Source organism: Melozone crissalis, unplaced genomic scaffold, assembly GCF_028551555.1.
Source record: "Melozone crissalis strain CALT ecotype California unplaced genomic scaffold, PUWL_Pcris_2 ptg000198l_1, whole genome shotgun sequence".
Lineage (NCBI taxonomy): Eukaryota > Metazoa > Chordata > Aves > Passeriformes > Passerellidae > Melozone > Melozone crissalis.
Genome location: NW_026535962.1, coordinates 2,412,941 through 2,430,813, shown reverse-complemented (window position 1 = coordinate 2,430,813; position 17,873 = coordinate 2,412,941). Strand labels below are relative to the sequence as shown.

At 51.5% G+C, this 17,873-nt stretch overlaps 2 protein-coding genes across 2 annotated transcripts; one reads left to right on the top strand and one right to left on the bottom strand.

Moving 5' to 3' along the window:
- Positions 1-566: 566 nt before the first annotated feature.
- TOMM6 (translocase of outer mitochondrial membrane 6) lies at positions 567-2,181 on the bottom strand. The gene is made up of 3 exons (XM_054293930.1): positions 2,051-2,181; positions 1,335-1,436; positions 567-639 (listed from the first exon to the last, which is right to left on the bottom strand). The coding sequence occupies exons 1-2, from the start codon at positions 2,179-2,181 to the stop codon at positions 1,340-1,342; spliced, it is 228 nt and encodes a 75-aa protein (XP_054149905.1). The 3' UTR covers positions 567-639; positions 1,335-1,339.
- A 7,435-nt stretch (positions 2,182-9,616) lies between these two features.
- LOC128949121 (basic proline-rich protein-like) lies at positions 9,617-17,656 on the top strand. Its single transcript, XM_054293929.1, has 9 exons — positions 9,617-9,693; positions 11,696-11,854; positions 11,987-12,063; positions 12,424-12,566; positions 12,651-12,761; positions 13,213-13,335; positions 14,767-14,925; positions 16,800-16,907; positions 17,471-17,656. Exons 1-9 carry the CDS (start codon positions 9,626-9,628, stop codon positions 17,654-17,656), a joined length of 1,134 nt encoding a protein of 377 aa, XP_054149904.1. The 5' UTR covers positions 9,617-9,625.
- Positions 17,657-17,873: the final 217 nt, after the last annotated feature.

Sequence of the window (17,873 nt, the reverse complement as noted above, 5' to 3'; positions counted from 1 at the left end):
TGATTCCCATCCCAGGCTGGATTTCCTGGCAGCAGCAGCAGCTGCTGGCTCCCAGGGCTGGGCTCGTCCCTGTCTCTCTCTCGGGTGTGAAACAGAAATCATGTTTTTATGATTTTTTTTTGTTGTTGTTGTTTTGTAAATCTTTACTCTTTTTACACCTTGTTTTTTTGTAAGCTGAAATTTCTTATTAAGAGAAAAAAAAAAAAGAAAAAAAACAAACAGAGAGAAAAAAAAAGAGAAATTCAAGTGGGTTGTGTTGTTATTCCATAAATTTAATAAACATCTGGGGGTGGGGGGTACAGGAGGAAATTCCATGAACATCCTCGAGGAATGAATGGGAAACCAAATCTTCCTCTCAGCATTGAACCTTTTGACCTTGTCACTGCTCCAGGCAGGACAGGGGGGACCAGAGCAGCTCCAAGTGGGACCAGAGCAGCTCCAAAGGGATCAGAGCAGCTCCAGGTGGGATCTGAGCAGCTCCAGAGGGATTTTAGCAGCTCCAAGGCAATCTCAGAAGCTCCAGGTGGCATCTGAGCAGCTCCAGGTGGGATGAGAACAACTCCAAAGGGATCTGAGCAGCTCCACAGCTCCAGTCCTAGTGGGATGGTGAGCTCTGCTCCCAGCAGCTCCAGCTCCTTCCTGGGACAGGAGTCAGCACCGTCAGGGGAGCTGGTTCTGCTCTAAAATCTGGGTAAAAGGGGGGTTCTGTGGGGTTTGGGGCGGGCTCACCCCTGGTTTGTGTCACCTCAGGTGGTGACAGCGCTGTCCTGGGGTGGCAGGGTGAGTTTGGGGGGTTTGTTCAGCCTTGGGGGGTTGCAGCTCCAAACCCTGGTGAGCAGGGCCAGCAGCCAGGGCAGGGCTGGATTTGGGAGATTTGAGGGGGGATTTTGCGAAAGGTTCCTGCCCCCCAGAGGGTTTGGGGACACTGCCCAGGCTCCCCAGGGAATGGGAACAACCCTGAGGCTGCCAGAGCTCCCCAGGATGGGATTTTGGGCTCTCAGGGATGGCCAGGTGGGATTTTGGCATCTCAGGGACACCCAGAGTGGGATTTTGGCATCTCAGGGATGGCCAGGTGTGATTCTGGGATCTCAGGGATGCCCAGGTGAGATTTTGGGATCTCAGGGATGTCCAGGTGGGATATTGGCATCTCAGGAACACCTAGGGTGTGATTTTGGGATCTCAGGGGCACCCAGGGTGTGATTTTGGGATCTCAGGGGCACCCAGGTGGGATCCTGGGGTGCCTGAGCAGGGCAGGGGTTGGATTCAATCCCTGCGGGTCCCTCCCAGCTCAGGATGTTCCCGATCCCGCCCCTCGGTGCCTCCCCCGCGCTGACCGGAGCTACGGCACGGGCTGCGGGGCCATCAGGTCGATGTCGGTGAGGTTCCGGGCCACCCAGACCCCGGCGGCAAAGAGCCCCAGGTTCAGCAGCAGGTTCCTGCAATCACAGAGCCCCAGAAGCGCTGAGTTCGGGAAAGATTTTGGGAAAGTTCACCCGAATCCAGGCTGTGCCCGATCCCCACCCTGAGCACTCAGTGCCACCTCCAGGTGCCACCTCCAGGGATGGGCGCTCCAAACCCCCCTGGGCAGCCCCTTCCAGCCCTTTCCATGAGGAAATTCCTGCTGATGTCCAACCTGAGCCTCCCCAGCCCAGCCTGAGGCCGTTCCCTCTCCTCCTGTCCCTGTTCCCTGGGATAAGATCCCAAATCCCCCCCGGCTGTGCCCTCCTGGCAGGAGTTGTGCAGAGCCAGAAATTCCCCCTGAGCCTCCTTTGCTCCAGGCTGAGCCCCTGCCCAGCTCCCTCAGGACTCTCCAAACCCTTCCCAGCTCCTTCAGGACTCTCCAGGCCCCTCCAGCTCCGCTCCCTTCCCCGGACACGCTCCGGCCCCAAAATGTCCCCCCTGAGGCGAGGAGCCCGAACTGGACGGAGGGACAATCCCTGCCCTGCTCCTGATCCAGGCCGGGGACGGACACCGGGCTCCCGGATCCCAACCCCGACCCCTGCTCCGGGCCCGGCCCCGATCCCGGCCCCATCCGTGCCCCGATGCCGACCTGCGGAAGTCGTTGCGGTCGGTGGCGAAGCGGAAGGCGCTGCGCAGCCAGGTGCGGATGCCCCGCGGCGGGGCCGCCACCGCCCCGGCCGCTCCCGCCGCTCCAGCTCCGGCCGCCGCCACCGCCGCCATTGCTGCCGTGCGCGCGCCCCGTGCACGGCGTCACCGGCGCGGCGTGACGTCACGGCCGGCGCGCGGGGCGCTGCGTGAGGGCAGCGGCGGGAACGGGAGCGGGATTGGGATTGGGAACGGGATCAGGGATTGGGAACGGGAACAGGATCAGGGATTGGGAACGGGAACAGGGATTGGGAACGGGAACAGGATCAGGGATTGGGAATGGGATCAGGGATTGGGAACGGGAACAGGATCAGGGATTGGGAATGGGATCGGGGATTGGGAGCGGGATTGGAATCAGGGATTGAGAGCAGGATCGTGATTGGGAGCGGGATCAGGATCGGAAACAAGAGCGGGAACGGGACCGGGATAGGGATTGGGATCGGGCTAGGATCAGAATTGGGACTGGGATCGGGATCGGGCTGGGATCGGCATCGGAATCGCGACTGGGATCGGGACCAGGACCGGGATTGGGATTGGCACTGGGATCAGGATCAGGAGCGGCACTGGGATTGGGACCGGGATCGAGAGCGGAACCGGGATTGGGATCGGGACTGTTATAGGTTAGTTGCGGTGGGGAATTAATCACCGACTAATAAGTCCAAATAAAATGAAATTTATTAATTGATACAGCAAGCGATAATAGGCAAAGTCAGCCCTCTGGGCGCGTTGGGCGACAGGAGAGTCCCCGCTCCACCACTGCCGCAGTGTTCTGATATTCCGTGGAGTTCTTATACAGTCCTGTTCCCGGGCTGATGTGTAGTACTCTGCGTATTCTTCTTTTGTGTCTAGGTGGTCATAGTCCACCCCCCGGAGGTCTGAAGATGAAGATTGGTATTTTCCTTTGTCTGATTCCTGGAATTTTAGGCTCAATCTGCTGAGTTCCTGGAATCTTAGGTTTACTGAGAGGATAAACTGATACTGTGCTATCAATCATAGCAAGCCCATCACCCATATTAACAGTTTACTAAACAGATAAACAAGTGTTTGTGAAACCCGTTGTCTTTGGTTTCACCTTCCTTATCCTTTAAGTCTGGAAATTTACTTAAGCAAACAAATTGAGGTGGTGCAACTTTGTCAGCTTTGATGAACAAACTTAAAGTTTTAACCCATTACAGAGCCCAGGGGAGAGGCTCAGGTGGAGCCCCAAAGCCAAGAGCTGCACATTTTGGGGTGCTCGGTGTGCCACGGTGGCAATGAGGGTCCTGAAGGGCCCTCGGTGGGGTGAGGACTGTGGTTAGAGTGAGGTTTATTATAATTTTTATTATAGAATGCTTTTAGCAATAAAAGTAACTTATTCTTGCACAGAATTTCTGGAATTAGCACAGTTTTCCTGTTGTTCCCATTTCCCTCCTGCTCCTCTCTGGGGACACCCAGGTGACCAAGCCAGGCCTGGATCCGTGAGGACATCCTGCCACACTGTCCATCCGTCCATCCATCCATCCGTCCATCCATCCGTCCGTCCATCCATCCGTCCATCCATCCATCCATCCATGCATCCGTCCATCCATCCATCCATCCACCCATCCATCCATCCGTCCATCCATCCAATCCTGCAGCCTCGTCTGTCCCTGCTGCTGGATCGTCTCCCCAAATCCCACTAATTGATCCACCCAAATTGATTTATGGCAATTAGTGACCCTCATTAAGGGGCCAGCTGGAGATCCAGGCGTTATCCCCCTGGCAGGAGCAGCCAGATCCCCTGGGCTGCCCTGGCCCCACACCCTGTTTGGGGTTTTGGAAGGGTTTAGCCCCATTCTAATGAGCATGGAAGAAGGCCTTTGAACCTATCCTTTGTTCACAATTAACCTTGTTAAGTCTTAAGTTGATTTAGGAGCATTTGAATTAAAGCTTTAAAGATGTTGCTTTTTGACAGAAACTTTCTGCTTGTGGCTGAGTTCTGCAATAATAACCTTTTGAAGCATAATTTTAGAATATTGCTTGTACCCTTGAAACTATAGCTTTGGAATACATAAAAAGGAAACATGCTTATCTCACACCTTAACAAAGCAGAGAAAAGCAGCTTTAGAAAGGAAGATGAACATCACCTCAAGGATTTATAGTTTCGACCAAGGGAAGCTGCACATCACTGCTATGAGATTTACAGTCCTTGCAATCAAAAGGTGGACCCACATCTGGAATCTGGACCTCACCAGCTGGGATTCTTCATCCTTCTTTCTGGGGAAACCAGACCCCCACCATCTGGGGATACTCCTTTTTGGGATACATACTGAAAAAAAAATAAATCACAATAGTGTATAGAATTGTGACGTAGAAATTTGGAATAGAAACTGCTGATGAGTAAAAACTGAGAATAGAAACTGCTGATGAGTAAAGAATAGGAATAGAAACTTTGAAACTATAGCTTTAGAACGATTATATTATAGTATAGTATATTATATTTATTCTATAGAATATATATGGAATATATATAATATATTCTATATAACATATATTCTATATATTCTATATAATATATATAACATAGAGTATATATTATATATTATATAATATATATATTCTATATATTATATAGAATATATTATATGTATTCTATATATTATGTATAATATAGAGTATATATTATATATTCTATAATATATATTCTATATATATTATATAGAATATATTATATGTATTCTATATATTATGTATAATATAGAGCATATATTATATATTCTATAATATATATTCTATATATATTATATAGAATATATTATATGTATTCAATACAATATTATTGTAATACATTATATATTACATTATATTATACATTATAATTGTAATACAATTAATACATACAATACTATACTCTATGTATAATATAGAGTATGTATTATATATTCTATAATATATATATTCTATATATATTATATATAATATATTATATATATTATATATATAATGTATAATATATAGAATATATAGAATATATTTTTTACATATATTCTATATAATACATATATTATGTTATAAATTTAACTCCACAACGAGTTAAGTTGTCCAATTAGAATTTATTAATTATAGCAAGCAAAGATAATAAGCAAAACAGCGCTGGGCGACAGGGGAGTCTCCGCTCCACCAACTGCCGCACCCAACCTTGCGTTTGTCCCCCTTTTATGCCAGTTTATTTCCGTGTGCGTGCTCTGGTTTTTACGCATGCTCCAGTTGTTGCTAGGGCGTCTTTTTCTACCCTCTGGTGGTCGATGGATGAAGGCTCAAAGTCTACCTCAGGCCTGTCCTCTTGACCTCGGAACTCTCGCCTTCCTTATATGGGGTGGTGTTTGGCTGGTTTCTATTTCTCGGCTCTTCTTAGTTCCTAAAATTTAGCTTTTCGCAAGGTTAATATTTGCGCAATGTGTGGTTAATACTTACACAAGCAATAGCTAATATAATCTTTTAGGTTATGTATTTCTTAATCGCATGGTTGCCGGTTATGTATTTCTTAATCACATGGTTGCCCATATCCGGGTTTAGTGAGCAGGGATATTCGTTACATATATTATATTATATATTCTATATAATATATATAGAATATATATATAGAATATATTCTATGTAGTATATTCTATATAATATATATGCTATATATTCTATATAATATATATAATATAGAGTATGTATTATATATTCTATAATATATATTCTATATATATTATATAGAATATATTATGTGTATTCAATATATAATGTATAATATAGAGCATATATTATATATTCTAGAATTTATGTATTCTATATGTATTATATAGAATATATTATATGTATTCATTATATTATGTATAATATAGAGCATATATTATATATTCTAGAATATATGTATTCTCTATATATTATATAGAATATATTATATATATTCTATATATAATGTATAATATATAGAATATATAGAATATATAGAATATATATATTCTATATAATACATATATAAAAACTGCTGAGAAAGCTGATGAGTTCCCCTATAAATACCTGTGAGCCTCAAGTATCAGTGGGGAGGGAAAACTTCCCCCACTGCACCCAGCACTGTATTGCTCATACTTTATTAATTAATAAATTGATTGCTGATTTATTAATGAATAAATTGATTCCTGCTTGAATATTTGCCCAGCCAAGCTTCTAACACCTCCCACGTTCCTGGAAGGTCAGGCCATGTGCACGCAGCAATCCGCATGGCCGGCCCGACCAGTTCCGACCAGTTCAAACCAGTTCCTTATCAGCGCGTCCCTGCCCAAGCCCCCGCGGCTGCCGGGGCCGTTCCGGGCCGCGGGGAGGTGATAAATGCCGAAATCCTCGGGGCAGGGCGGGATGGCCGCGCCTGGAAGCAGCCCCGCAGCCCCTGGAGCGCCTTTCCCGGCGGGAATGCCGGGGGATAGGGGGGAGGAGAGCCGGGAGGCGCCGGGCTGGCTCGGGAGGGGATGATCTGGGTGGGCAGCGGCTTTGGGAGACCCCCCTGCAGGGCCGCGAGGTGACGGACGGACGGACGGACGCGCCGGGAGGTGACAGCAGCGGCGCCGGCATGGCAGCAAAGGTGGGCGCCGCGGAGCCCCGTCCTGCCAGGGCTCTCCAAACTCCCCAACCCTGCTTTGTTCCCTCCTCGGTTCTGCTCCAGCTCCCCGGGAATGGGGGGGTCCCGCTCCCCGAAATGTCCCGGGACAAGCCTGGGAGCAGCGCGGGCACCGAGCGGTTGGTGCTGGAGCTGGGGGGTTCGTGCCCCGAGGGACCCCGGGATCCCCTTTTCCATGGATATTCCACACCCCAGGATCCCCTTGTCCATGGATATTCCACACTCTGGGGGTGCAGGACCCCCTTCTCCATGGATATTCCACACTCTGGGGGTGCAGGATCCCCTTCTCCATGGATATTCCACACTCTGGGGGTGCAGGACCCCCTTTTCCATGGATATTCCACACTCTGGGGGTGCAGGATCCCCTTCTCCATGGATATTCCACACTCTGGGGGTGCAGGACCCCCTTTTCCATGGATATTCCACACTCTGGGGGTGCAGGATCCCCTTGTCCATGGATATTCCACACTCTGGGGGTGCAGGGCCCCCTTTTCCATGGATATTCCACACTCTGGGGGTGCAGGACCCCCTTTTCCATGAATATTCCACACTCTGGGGGTGCAGGACCCCCTTGTCCATGGATATTCCACACTCTGGGGGTGCAGGGCCCCCTTTTCCATGGATATTCCACACTCTGGGGGTGCAGGACCCCCTTTTCCATGGATATTCCACACTCTGGGGGTGCAGGATCCCCTCTCCATGGATATTCCATGTCCTGGGGGTGCAGGGCCCCCTTTTCCATGGATATTCCACACTCTGGGGGGTGCAGGACCCCCTTTTCCATGGATATTCCACACTCTGGGGGTGCAGGACCCCCTTGTCCATGGATATTCCACACTCTGGGGGTGCAGGGCCCCCTTTTCCATGGATATTCCACACTCTGGGGGTGCAGGATCCCCTCTCCATGGATATTCCATGTCTGGGGATGCAGAATCCCCTCTCCATGGATATTCCATGTCCTGGGGGTGCACTTTGCGGGTCTTTGCTCCCACCCCGAGATTCCCGGAGGAATTCGGATCTCCCCGGGGCGGGATCCGGGAAGCGGCGCTGCTCGGGCTGTGCTCGGGGGCGGAATCAGCGCCGGGAGCGGGGCGGGAAGAGGAAGGGAAACTCCTGGGGGAGGCACCGAGAGCTCGGGGAGGGCTCCTCGGGAGGGATCCGCTCCCGCTGGACATTGGTGTGGAACGAGACCGGGGTGCGGGCCGGGAGGATTGGGGTGCGGGGGTGCAGGACTGGGGTGCAGGGAAGGATTGGGGAGCAGGATTGGGGTGCAGGGAAGGATTGAGATTCAGGCGTGCGAGAGTGGGGTGCAGGGAAGGATTAGGATTCAGGATTGAGGTGCAGAGGTGAAGGATTGGGATTCAGGGACACAGGATTGGGATGCAGGAAAGGATTGGGATTCGGGGAAGCAGGATTGGGCTGCAGAGGTGCAGGATTGGTATTCAGGACTGGGGTGCAGGGAAGGATTGGGATTCAGGATTGGGGTGCAGAGGTGCAGGATTGGGATTCAGGATTGGGGTGCAGGGAAGGACTGGGATTCAGGATTGGGGTGCAGGGCTCTCCAACCCCTCCATGCTCCAGTGCTGCCACCCCTCAATTTAAGGACAAAAATGGGGTTTCATGCTGGCGGGGGGCTCACCCAAGCCCCCGCGTCCCGACACCCGGATCCCTTGGGGACATCCCGGGGTGACCCGTGGGGTTGGCAGGGACACGTGGCAGGGACAAACAGAGCCTGGGGCGGGCAGAGGGGGTGCCAGGGCACTGCCAGCCCCGTGTCACCCCCAGGGTCTCGGTGTCCATACCGGTGTCCCCGGAGGTGTCGCGGGGCTGGCAGCAGCAGCAGCAGCACGGGTGGCACCTGGCTGGCTGGCAGTGTCCCCAAGGCGGCAGTGACGTCCCCGGGGGCCGTGCTGAGCCGGCCTCTCCCTGCCTTGCAGCGGATCCCGCAGCTCCCGGCGCCCTCGGCCAGCATGTTCCACCCGCCGGGCTGCAGGAGGAGCTTCCCCAGGGAGGTACGGGCGGCGGGGAGGGATCTCCTGGGAAAGCGCTCCTGGAGCTCCTCTGGGGCTCTCCTGGGGTTCTCCTGGAGCTCTCCTGGATTGGGGTTCTCCTGGAGCTCTCCTGGATTGGGGTTCTCCTGGAGCTCTCCTGGGGCTCTCCTGGGTTGGGGCTCTCCTGGAGCTCTCCTGAAGCTTTCCTGGGTTGGGGTTCTCTTGGAGCTCTCCTGGGTTTGGGCTCTCCTGGGTTGGGGCTCTCCTGGAGCTCTCCTGGGAAAGCTCTCTTGGGGTTCTCCTGGAGCTCCCCTGGGTTGGGGCTCTCCTGGGTTGGAGCTCCCCTGGGTTGGGGTTCTCCTGGAGCTTTCCTGGGGCTCTCCTGGGGCTCCCCTGGGTTGGGGCTCCCCTGGGTTGGAGCTCCCCTGGGTTGGGGCTCTCCTGGAGCTCTCCTGCGGCTCTGCTGGGACTCCCCTGGGTTGGGGCTTCCCTGGAGGCCTCCTGGGAAAGCTCTCTTGGGGATCTCTTTGGGCTCCCCTGTAGCTCTCCTGGGGCTCCCCTGGCTTGGGGTGTGAGCCCAGCATCGCCCTGGGGCCACCCTGGGTTCCCTCTGCCCCATCTCCAGCCCTGGGGATGCTGAGGAGCCAGGAGAACACCAGGGTGGGGAGGAACCCCGGCTGATCTGGGCTCTCCCAGGGCAGCCGGGTGGGCTCCTGGGGCTCCCCATCCCTGCCTGCTCCTGGGGCTCTCACGGCTCTGATCTCTCCACAGCCTGCTCCGTGGTGGGATGGGCCGTGGCCGTGTCCCCCTGATGGCCCTGAGGACACCTGGGACAGGCCACCATGGGATGAACCACCTTGGAATGAACCACCATGGGATGAACCACCTTGGAATGAACCACCTTGGGATGAACCACCTTGGGATGGGCCACCATGGGAGCAGCAGCCCAGGAGACGCCCGTGCAGAAGGGGCCCGGTAAGGGACAGGGCTGGGGGAGATGTCCCAAGGATGTCACACTTTGTCAGGGAGACCCTCCCAAGTCACCAAACGCCATCCCCAAAACCATTCTGGACATGTCTGGATCCACTCGTGGTCCCCCAGGCACAGACAGGAGTTGGTGGCTTTCTAAATTCCCAAAAGGAGTCTGGAAATGTCGGGATCCAGCAGAAATCGAAAGGATTTCACAGGTTCACCCTTCATCCCAGGATTAAGAATGGCAAAATAAATATATTTACATAGGTATATGTGATATACCTATGTAAATGTATTTATATATGTATGAATTTATATATATATGAATTTATATATATACACCTAAATATAAAATTGTATTTTTATATATATACCTATATATAAAATTTGTGTATATATATATATACACACACATATATATATTTTTATATATATATATACATATATATACACCTATATATAAAGATAAATTATTTATAAAATTATTTTTATTATAAAATATATTTTATTATAAAATATTATATAATATTTTACTATAAAATATTTTTATTTATATATTTTTATTTATTATCACTAATCTGCAGTGCAGTGGGGATGGTGTTATGAATGAGGTCCTGTATGTCTAATTTATTAAACCACAAAATCAGAACTTAGCAGCAGTTTTAATTGAGCAGCAATTTTATATAAAATTGAGCAGCAATTTTATATAGAATTAATACAATCAAGTATTTATTTATTTATTTATTTAATACAATCAAGTAAATTTGGCAGTGATTTCAAGGCTGATTCCTTAATTATGCCAAGGTCTGTTCTATTTTGAGATGTTACTTATCTCAAACTACATCCTGTATCCTATTTTCTCATGAACATCTGAAAACATCTGGTTTGTGGCACTAATTACATGTCCTTTTCCTCTATTACTTTTTAACAAATATTTTCTAAACTATCAAGATATTTACAATTACAATATATTTATATTATTTATTATATAATAGATAACATTATATAATATATATTATATAATACATATTATATAATACAATACATTATATATAATATTATATATTATATAATATATATGATATATGATATATGATATATTATATATATTACTGTACTATAGTATATAGTACATAATATATATAGTATATAGTATATAATATATACTATATTATATATATATATACAAATACAATATATTTACAATTGTTAGCCCAAATCACATTCATTTATCACAATGGTTACACCAGGGCACTGCTAATTAAATCAATAGTTTCAAAATTAATTAGCAATTACAGTTTAGATTGTGTTGCTCACCCAGACCCACAGAAATCTCTTTGGCTCACTCCAGGAGTGACCCTGAAGGGCTCCAGAAATGAACCCACACTCACTCCAGGGAAATTCCCCTGTTCAAAAGTGGGGTTTAGTTTTTGTAGCATGAAATGATGGATGTTGGGGGGTTTGGGGAGCATTTTTCCTTAAAAGAAATCAAATTGCTGCCCTCTGGTTCCTCCCAAGGAACATCTGCCCCTGTTCCCTGCCGGTGCCGTTTGCTCTCGCGGTTTCACATCCTCGTGGGGTTTCATTTTGGGATTTTGGAGTCACTGCTGCTCTCAGGGCTCTCCAGCACCGCTGGCAGCCTGATCCTCCCTCTCCACTGTTTCTGATTTCCACAGCCAGGTGAAATCTGAGCTGGTTCACCCCAATTGCATCCTGCTGCTGCAGGGAGGGATTTACCCACAAACCCCAAAGCAGCGAGCAGGAGAGGCACAAAGAGCCGAGGGTCACAACGGGGAGGGGGAGCAGCAAGAAATCCCAAACATCCCAGTGGGTTTGTGGGGAGAAAAAAATCCCAAAAAATCCCAGTGGGCTCATGGGGAAAAAATCCCAAAATTCCCAGTGGGCTCATGGGGAAAAAATCCCAAAAAATCCCAGTGGGCTCATGGGGAAAAAAATCCCAAAATTCCCATGCTGAGTGTCCTCACCGTGGCCGTTCCCTTTGCAGCCCAGCCCCAGAGCCTTCCCCGGCCCTGGGGACGTCCCCTGGAACGAGGAGGAGCAGGACAGGAGGTGGGCACCCCCCGAGCGTCCCCTGCCACCGCCCTGGCAGGACAGAGCAGCCGTGCCAGGAGCTGAGGGTGACTTTGGAGAGTGCTGGTACCAGGTGAGGGCTGGTGGCACCTGGCCGTGGTGGCACCACAGTGGTGACATGGGGCAGGGGACAGTCACTGCCCTGGTGACAAGGACAGCGTGTGGGCATCCTGTCCCATTCCCTCAATCCGGTTTATCCCTGCAGGATCCACCTCCTGACCCCTGGCCTGAGTACCCCAAGGAGGAGCAGCCCCAGCCCTGGCCCCCGTCCGGCCCTGCAGGGTGGGTGACAACGAGTGACACCAGCACGGCTGTCCCTGCCTGTTGGCATCGCACAGAGACCCCTCCCAAGCCAACCCCCCCCATGCTGGGGCTGGCTGGAGGAATTCCTGAAGGAATCCAAGGAAATTCCCGAAATTCCTGCAGGAATCCAGGGAATTTTCACCAGCACCGCCCGCCCTGGAGCCACCACCCCCCGGCTGGGACGCGACCGAGCCGCCCCCGGCAGCTGCTCCTGGTGCCCCGGGCGTGGTGTCCCCGACCCTCCCGAGGTCTGTGCTGCCCCCAGGCCGGCTCCTCGCTGCTCTCCATCCTCTCCCGGGCCAGCCTGAGGAGTTTCTGCCGCTGTTTCCCACCCTGCAGGGCACAGGCCGCGCTCCAAGCCCTCCTGCCCTGCCCCGTCCAGGAGGAGCCAGCCCGGGGCCAGGAAGGAGCCGCAGCCCCCGGAGCCTCCCCAGCGCCCGGAGCCGCCGCCAGGGGCTGCAGAGGGGCAGGAGCAGCCGCAGGTGAGGGGTCTCACCTGACCCACCCCGTCCCACAGCAGGGCTGTGCTCACCCCGAGCCCGGCACGCTGTGCTGGTTCCCTGCAGGACGTGCCAGCGGGGACTGGGGGTGTTCTGGAGCCCCCCAGCCCGGCCAGGAGCCCTCTGGAGAGCCCAGCTGCTGATCCTGGTGCTGGTCCTGGTGCTGCAGAGCTGCAGGTAGGACATTCCTCATCCCAGGGGTGCTCCCAGCCCTGGAGCTGCCTGGCTCAGGGGTGTCCGTGGCTGCTGGGGCATCTCCCTCCTCTCTGCTCCAGCCCTTCCCCTCTCCACATCACTTTTTGCCAGGTGTGGAGTTTTTCCAGGCTTTTCTCAGTGTTTCCTGTGGGTTTTAAGTGTCCTTCCCATCCCATCCCATCCCATGGATCCCATCCCATTTCATCCCACAGATCCCATCCCATGGATCCCATCTCATCTCATCCCATCCCATAGATCCCATCCCATTTCATCCCATTGATCCCATCCCATAGATCCCATCCTATGGATCCCATCCCATCTCATCCCATCCCATTGATCCCATCCCATTCCACCCCATAGATCCCATCCCATGGATCCCATCCCATCCCATGGATCCCATCCCACCCCATCCCACCCCATTTCCCATCCCCAGGTGGAGCTGGGAGCTGGGCAGAGCCCTGTGGGCAGCCAGGATCAGGGTCCCTGTGCTCCAGGAGCAGATCCAGCCCCTCCTGAGGAGATCTCCAGGAATCCTGAGATCCAGGAGCACCTTGAGGTATGGGGCCGCTGGGGAGGGGCACAGGACCAGCTCCAGGCTCCCCAAACCTCCCCACCAGCACACACAGCTTCCCCTGGGGATGGTTTCTATTTTTTTTCTATTATTTTTTCTCTTTTTTTTTTCTATTTTTTCTGTTTTTCCTATATTTTGTATTATTTTTCCTGTTTTTCTCTATTATTCTTCTATTATTTTTCTATTATTTTTCCATTATTTTTCCATTATTTTTCCATTATTTTTCCATTATTTTTCTATAATTTTTCCTATAATTTTTCCTATATTTTTTCTATAATTTTTTCTATAATTTTTTCTATAATTTTTCTATAATTTTTCTATTATTTTTTCTATTATTTTTCTATTATTTTTCTATTATTTTTTCTATTATTTTTTCTATTATTTTTCTATTTTTCCTATTTTTTCTATTCCCACCCTAAAGCAGAGCCTGCAGGGAGGCACAGCCCCCTTTCCCAAACCCTCTGATCCCCTCACTGTGGACTCCACAATGCCCCTGCACGGCGTGGGAGGGACTAATCCCACTCTGAAATTTAAGAGTTTAATTAGCGATAATAAATAAATAAGTATTTATTTATTATTTATATTATTTCTATGTATTTATTAATAAATAAGTATTTATTTTTATTTATTATTTATTTACTTATTAAATAAGTATTTAATATTATTATTTATTTATTTATTTACTTATTTATAATAATAAGTAAATAAGTATTTTTTTATTAAACCAGTAAAGCAGAAGTGGCAGTGCTGCAGCCAGAGGCACACACGCACACTTTTCAGTCCTTTGTGCTGCTGCAATTGCACAACTTCCTCAGATTTCTTGGCACGTTCTCAGGGCCAAGTTTGCCTCAGCTCCACCCTGGGTTGCTGCAGGGTCTGAGGGTGCATCCAGGACCCTCCCCTGGTTTTCTCCTGATGCCACTTGATCCCTGGCGTTCTCTTTTTGTGCTGTTTTGTTCTCTGCCTCTGCTATCTTGGTTCTGCATGTTGTTATCTCCTGTGCCAGCCTTGCTTTGTGCACATTTTCAGTTCCTCAGCCCACAAAAGCCATTACAGATTCGCCTTCTGTCTGAAAGCTGTTACAATTCACCGGCAATTCCCGTTTATAACAACAACAATTCCCCAAATTTGGCTGTTTGTGCCGCGCAGGTGGAGCCGTGCGGTGTCCCCAAGGCTGGCAGCGGTCACGGGTCACCTCCCCAGAGCCCGGCAGCCCCTCCAGACCCTGCCAGGAGGGAAACCCTGGAGTGCAGCTGCTCTGGAGAGCTCAGCCCTCACTCCTGCGGGGCTGGGGAAACTGAGGCACAAGCTGCTCAGGCTGGGGTGAGTTTGGGGCGTGGGGCAGCTCCGTGTCCCCACCCCAATGGGGGACAGCGCTGTCCCCATGTCCCAGCACAGCCACTCTCTGTCCCTCAGCCTCTGCAGAGCCTTCATCCTCCTGAGAACCCTCAGCTTCCTCCAGGACCTGCGGCAGAGCCCCAAGCCCAGCCCAGCCCAGCTGCTCCTGGCGCCTGCACCCCACCGGAGACCTCCACAGCGCCCCAGAGCCCGCCCGGGGCTGGTGCCACCAACCTGGTACGGGGTCTGGGTGTCCCCAGTGTCCCCCCGGGCTTGGGGACGCTGCCAGAACCCAGGGGGATCCCTGTGGCTGCGGGACGTGGGGCTTAGGGGCGGCTTTGTCTGGAGGCACAGCCCGTGTCGGCCCCGGGAAAGCAGCCAGGGCAGGAAGCCGAGGCTCAGGGGTGTGACCACAGTGTCACAACAGCGTGTGGAGCTGCTGCCAGACCCACAGGGCACGGCCACGGGGTCAGCACCCCGAAACCAGCACCAAACAACCCCTATTTTAGCCCACAAATATCATCCAAACCCCTGCAAGCCCCCCAAAATGCTGAATTCACACCCTCACCCCCCAGCATGGCTCCCAAATCTGCTCAGGTGAGATCCTCCCCATCCTGGAGCTGCTCCCAGACCCTCAGGGCAGGGCACAGGGTCAGCGCCCCAAAAGCAGCACCAAACAACCCCCGATTTTAGCCCACAAACCCCCAAACATCATCCAAACCCCTGCAGAGCATGGCCACAGGGTCAGCACCCCAAAACCAGCACCAAACAACCCCTATTTTAACCCACAAACCCACAAATATCATCTGAGCCCATGCAAACCCACAGCAAGCTCCCCAAAACACCAAATTCACACCCAGCATTGCTCCCAAAGCTCCTCAGGTGAGATCCCCCCATCCTGGAGCTGCTCCCAGACCCACAGGGCAGGACCGCGGGGCCAGCACCCCAAAACCAGCACCAAAGCACCCCGATTTTAACCCCCAAATATAATCCAAACCCCTTAAACCCGCAGCACAAACCCAGTGTCACACAACAGTGTGACAGCAGAGTGTGAGCAGGCCTGGAATGGAGCTCTGAGGAAGCCAAGGAGAACCCACCAGAGCAGATTAATTACTGCTAATGAGGGAGAGAAGCTGGGGCAAAGAGGGGGAGTGGGGTGGCACCCACGGGAGGGGTGACAAAGCAGTGACAAACTGTTGGGAGTACTAACATGAGCGATTAGTAAATTTTGAACTTTGTTGGTAGGTGTATATCTTTGTATTAGTGTTAATGAATTTTATGCGTATTGTAAAGGCGAGCTCACTATTGGCTAGTTGTTTATTAGGTAACCGCGCTTACTTTTGTATTTTTGTGGATATTTTATTGAATTTTTTTTTTCGTGTTCTCGCTAAAGATGTTCTTTCCTATCTTACTGTTGCACGAAGGGCACAATGTGTCCAGTAACAAGCAAAAACATTGTGCCCTTCGTGCAACAGTAAGATGGGAACAATGCTGGGTGTGAATTTGGCGTTTTGGGGGGCTTGCAGGGGTTTGGATGATATTTGTGGGTCTGTGGGCTAGAAGCAGGGGTTGTTTGGTGCTGTTTTTGGGGTGCTGACCCCGTGGCCGTGCTCTGCAGGGGTTTGGACGATATTTGTGGGTTTGTGGGTTAAAATAGGGGTTGTTTGGTGCTGGTTTTGGGGTGCTGACCCCGTGGCCGTGCTCTGCAGGGGTTTGGATGATATTTGTGGGTTTGTGGGCTAAAATCAGGGGTTGTTTGGTGCTGCTTTTGGGGTGCTGACTCTTACACTTGTCTCTTTCAAGCTTAGCTAGCGGCATTATGTGACCTTTCTCAGCTAGCTGACTGTCTGCAAAGCTCTCTACAACAAACCAGCGGCTCCTTCCGTGGGGTGGCCACTCCTGGGCTGGTCACTGACCGGTGTGGCTCAGTCCCTTTCCCCTCTGAGCTTCCCTTGGGGTTTTGGAGTCACTGCTGCTCTCAGGGCTCTCCAGCGCTGCTGGCAGCCTGATCCTCCCCCTCCACTGCTGATTTCCGCAGTCAGGTGAAATCTGAGCTCATTTCATCCTGCTGCACAAAGGGGGACTCACCCTTTGCCCGTTCCCCCTGCCAGGCTGTGTGTGGCCAGCAGCAGCCCAGCCCAGAGCCCCCCACGCCATTCCCAGCCGGAATCGACTCCCGCTCGGCTGCTGTGCTCAGGAGGAAGGCAAAGATCGAGCTGGTGAGTCCTGGGGGGCACCTGAGGGGCTGGGGGCAGCTCCAGGATGGGGGGATCGCACCTGAGGAGCTTTGGGAGCAATGCTGGGGGGTGAATTTGGTGTTTTGGGGAGCTTGCTGTGGGTTTGCAGGGGTTTGTGGGTTAAAATAGGGGTGGTTTGGTGCTGCTTTTGGGGCGCTGACCCTGTGGCCGTGCCCTGTAGGTCTGGCAGCAGCTCCAGGATGGGGAATCTCACCTGAGGAGCTTTAGAAGCAATGCTGGGGGTTGAGGGTGTGAATTTGGTGTTTTGGGGAGCTTGCTGTGGGTTTGCATGGGCTCAGCTGATGTTCGTGGGTTAAAATAGGGGTGTTTTGGTGCTGGTTTTGGGGCGCTGAGCCCGTGGCCCTGCCCTGCAGGGATTTGGATGGTATTTGGGGCTTTGTGGGTTAAAATAGGGGTGTTTTGGGGTGCTGAGCCCGTGGCCCTGCCCTGCAGGGGTTTGGATGATATTTGTGGGTTTGTGGGCTAAAATCGGGGGTGTTTTGGTGCTGGTTTTGGGGTGCTGAGCCCGTGGCCCTGCCCTGCAGTCGTACCAGCAGTTCAGCCTGAGCATCGCCGTGGTGGCCACGATGCTGCTGCACCAGGAGCCCTCGATGGAGGCGGCGCTGGGGGTGGCGCTCAGGGCCAACCTGCGCCAGGGCCGCCTGCACCACCTGCAGCAGCTGGAGGAGTTCATCGACAGCCTCGACTCCGTGGGCTCCAGCAGCCTCTGAGGGCTGCCACCCCCTCCTGCCCTGGGACAGGGCTGGGACAGCGCCCTGGGGTGCTCAGGAGCCTGCAGGGTGAGGTGGGAGGTGTTGGCAGTCCCTTGGAGAAGGAGGGCGAGCAGGATGTGTTTGTTTTTAGCCCTGCCCAAAGCCCTGGGGGCAGCCAAAACGTCGCTGGTTTGACTGGAGGGAGGGCAGCAGTGCCTGTTCTCCTTTCCTGACG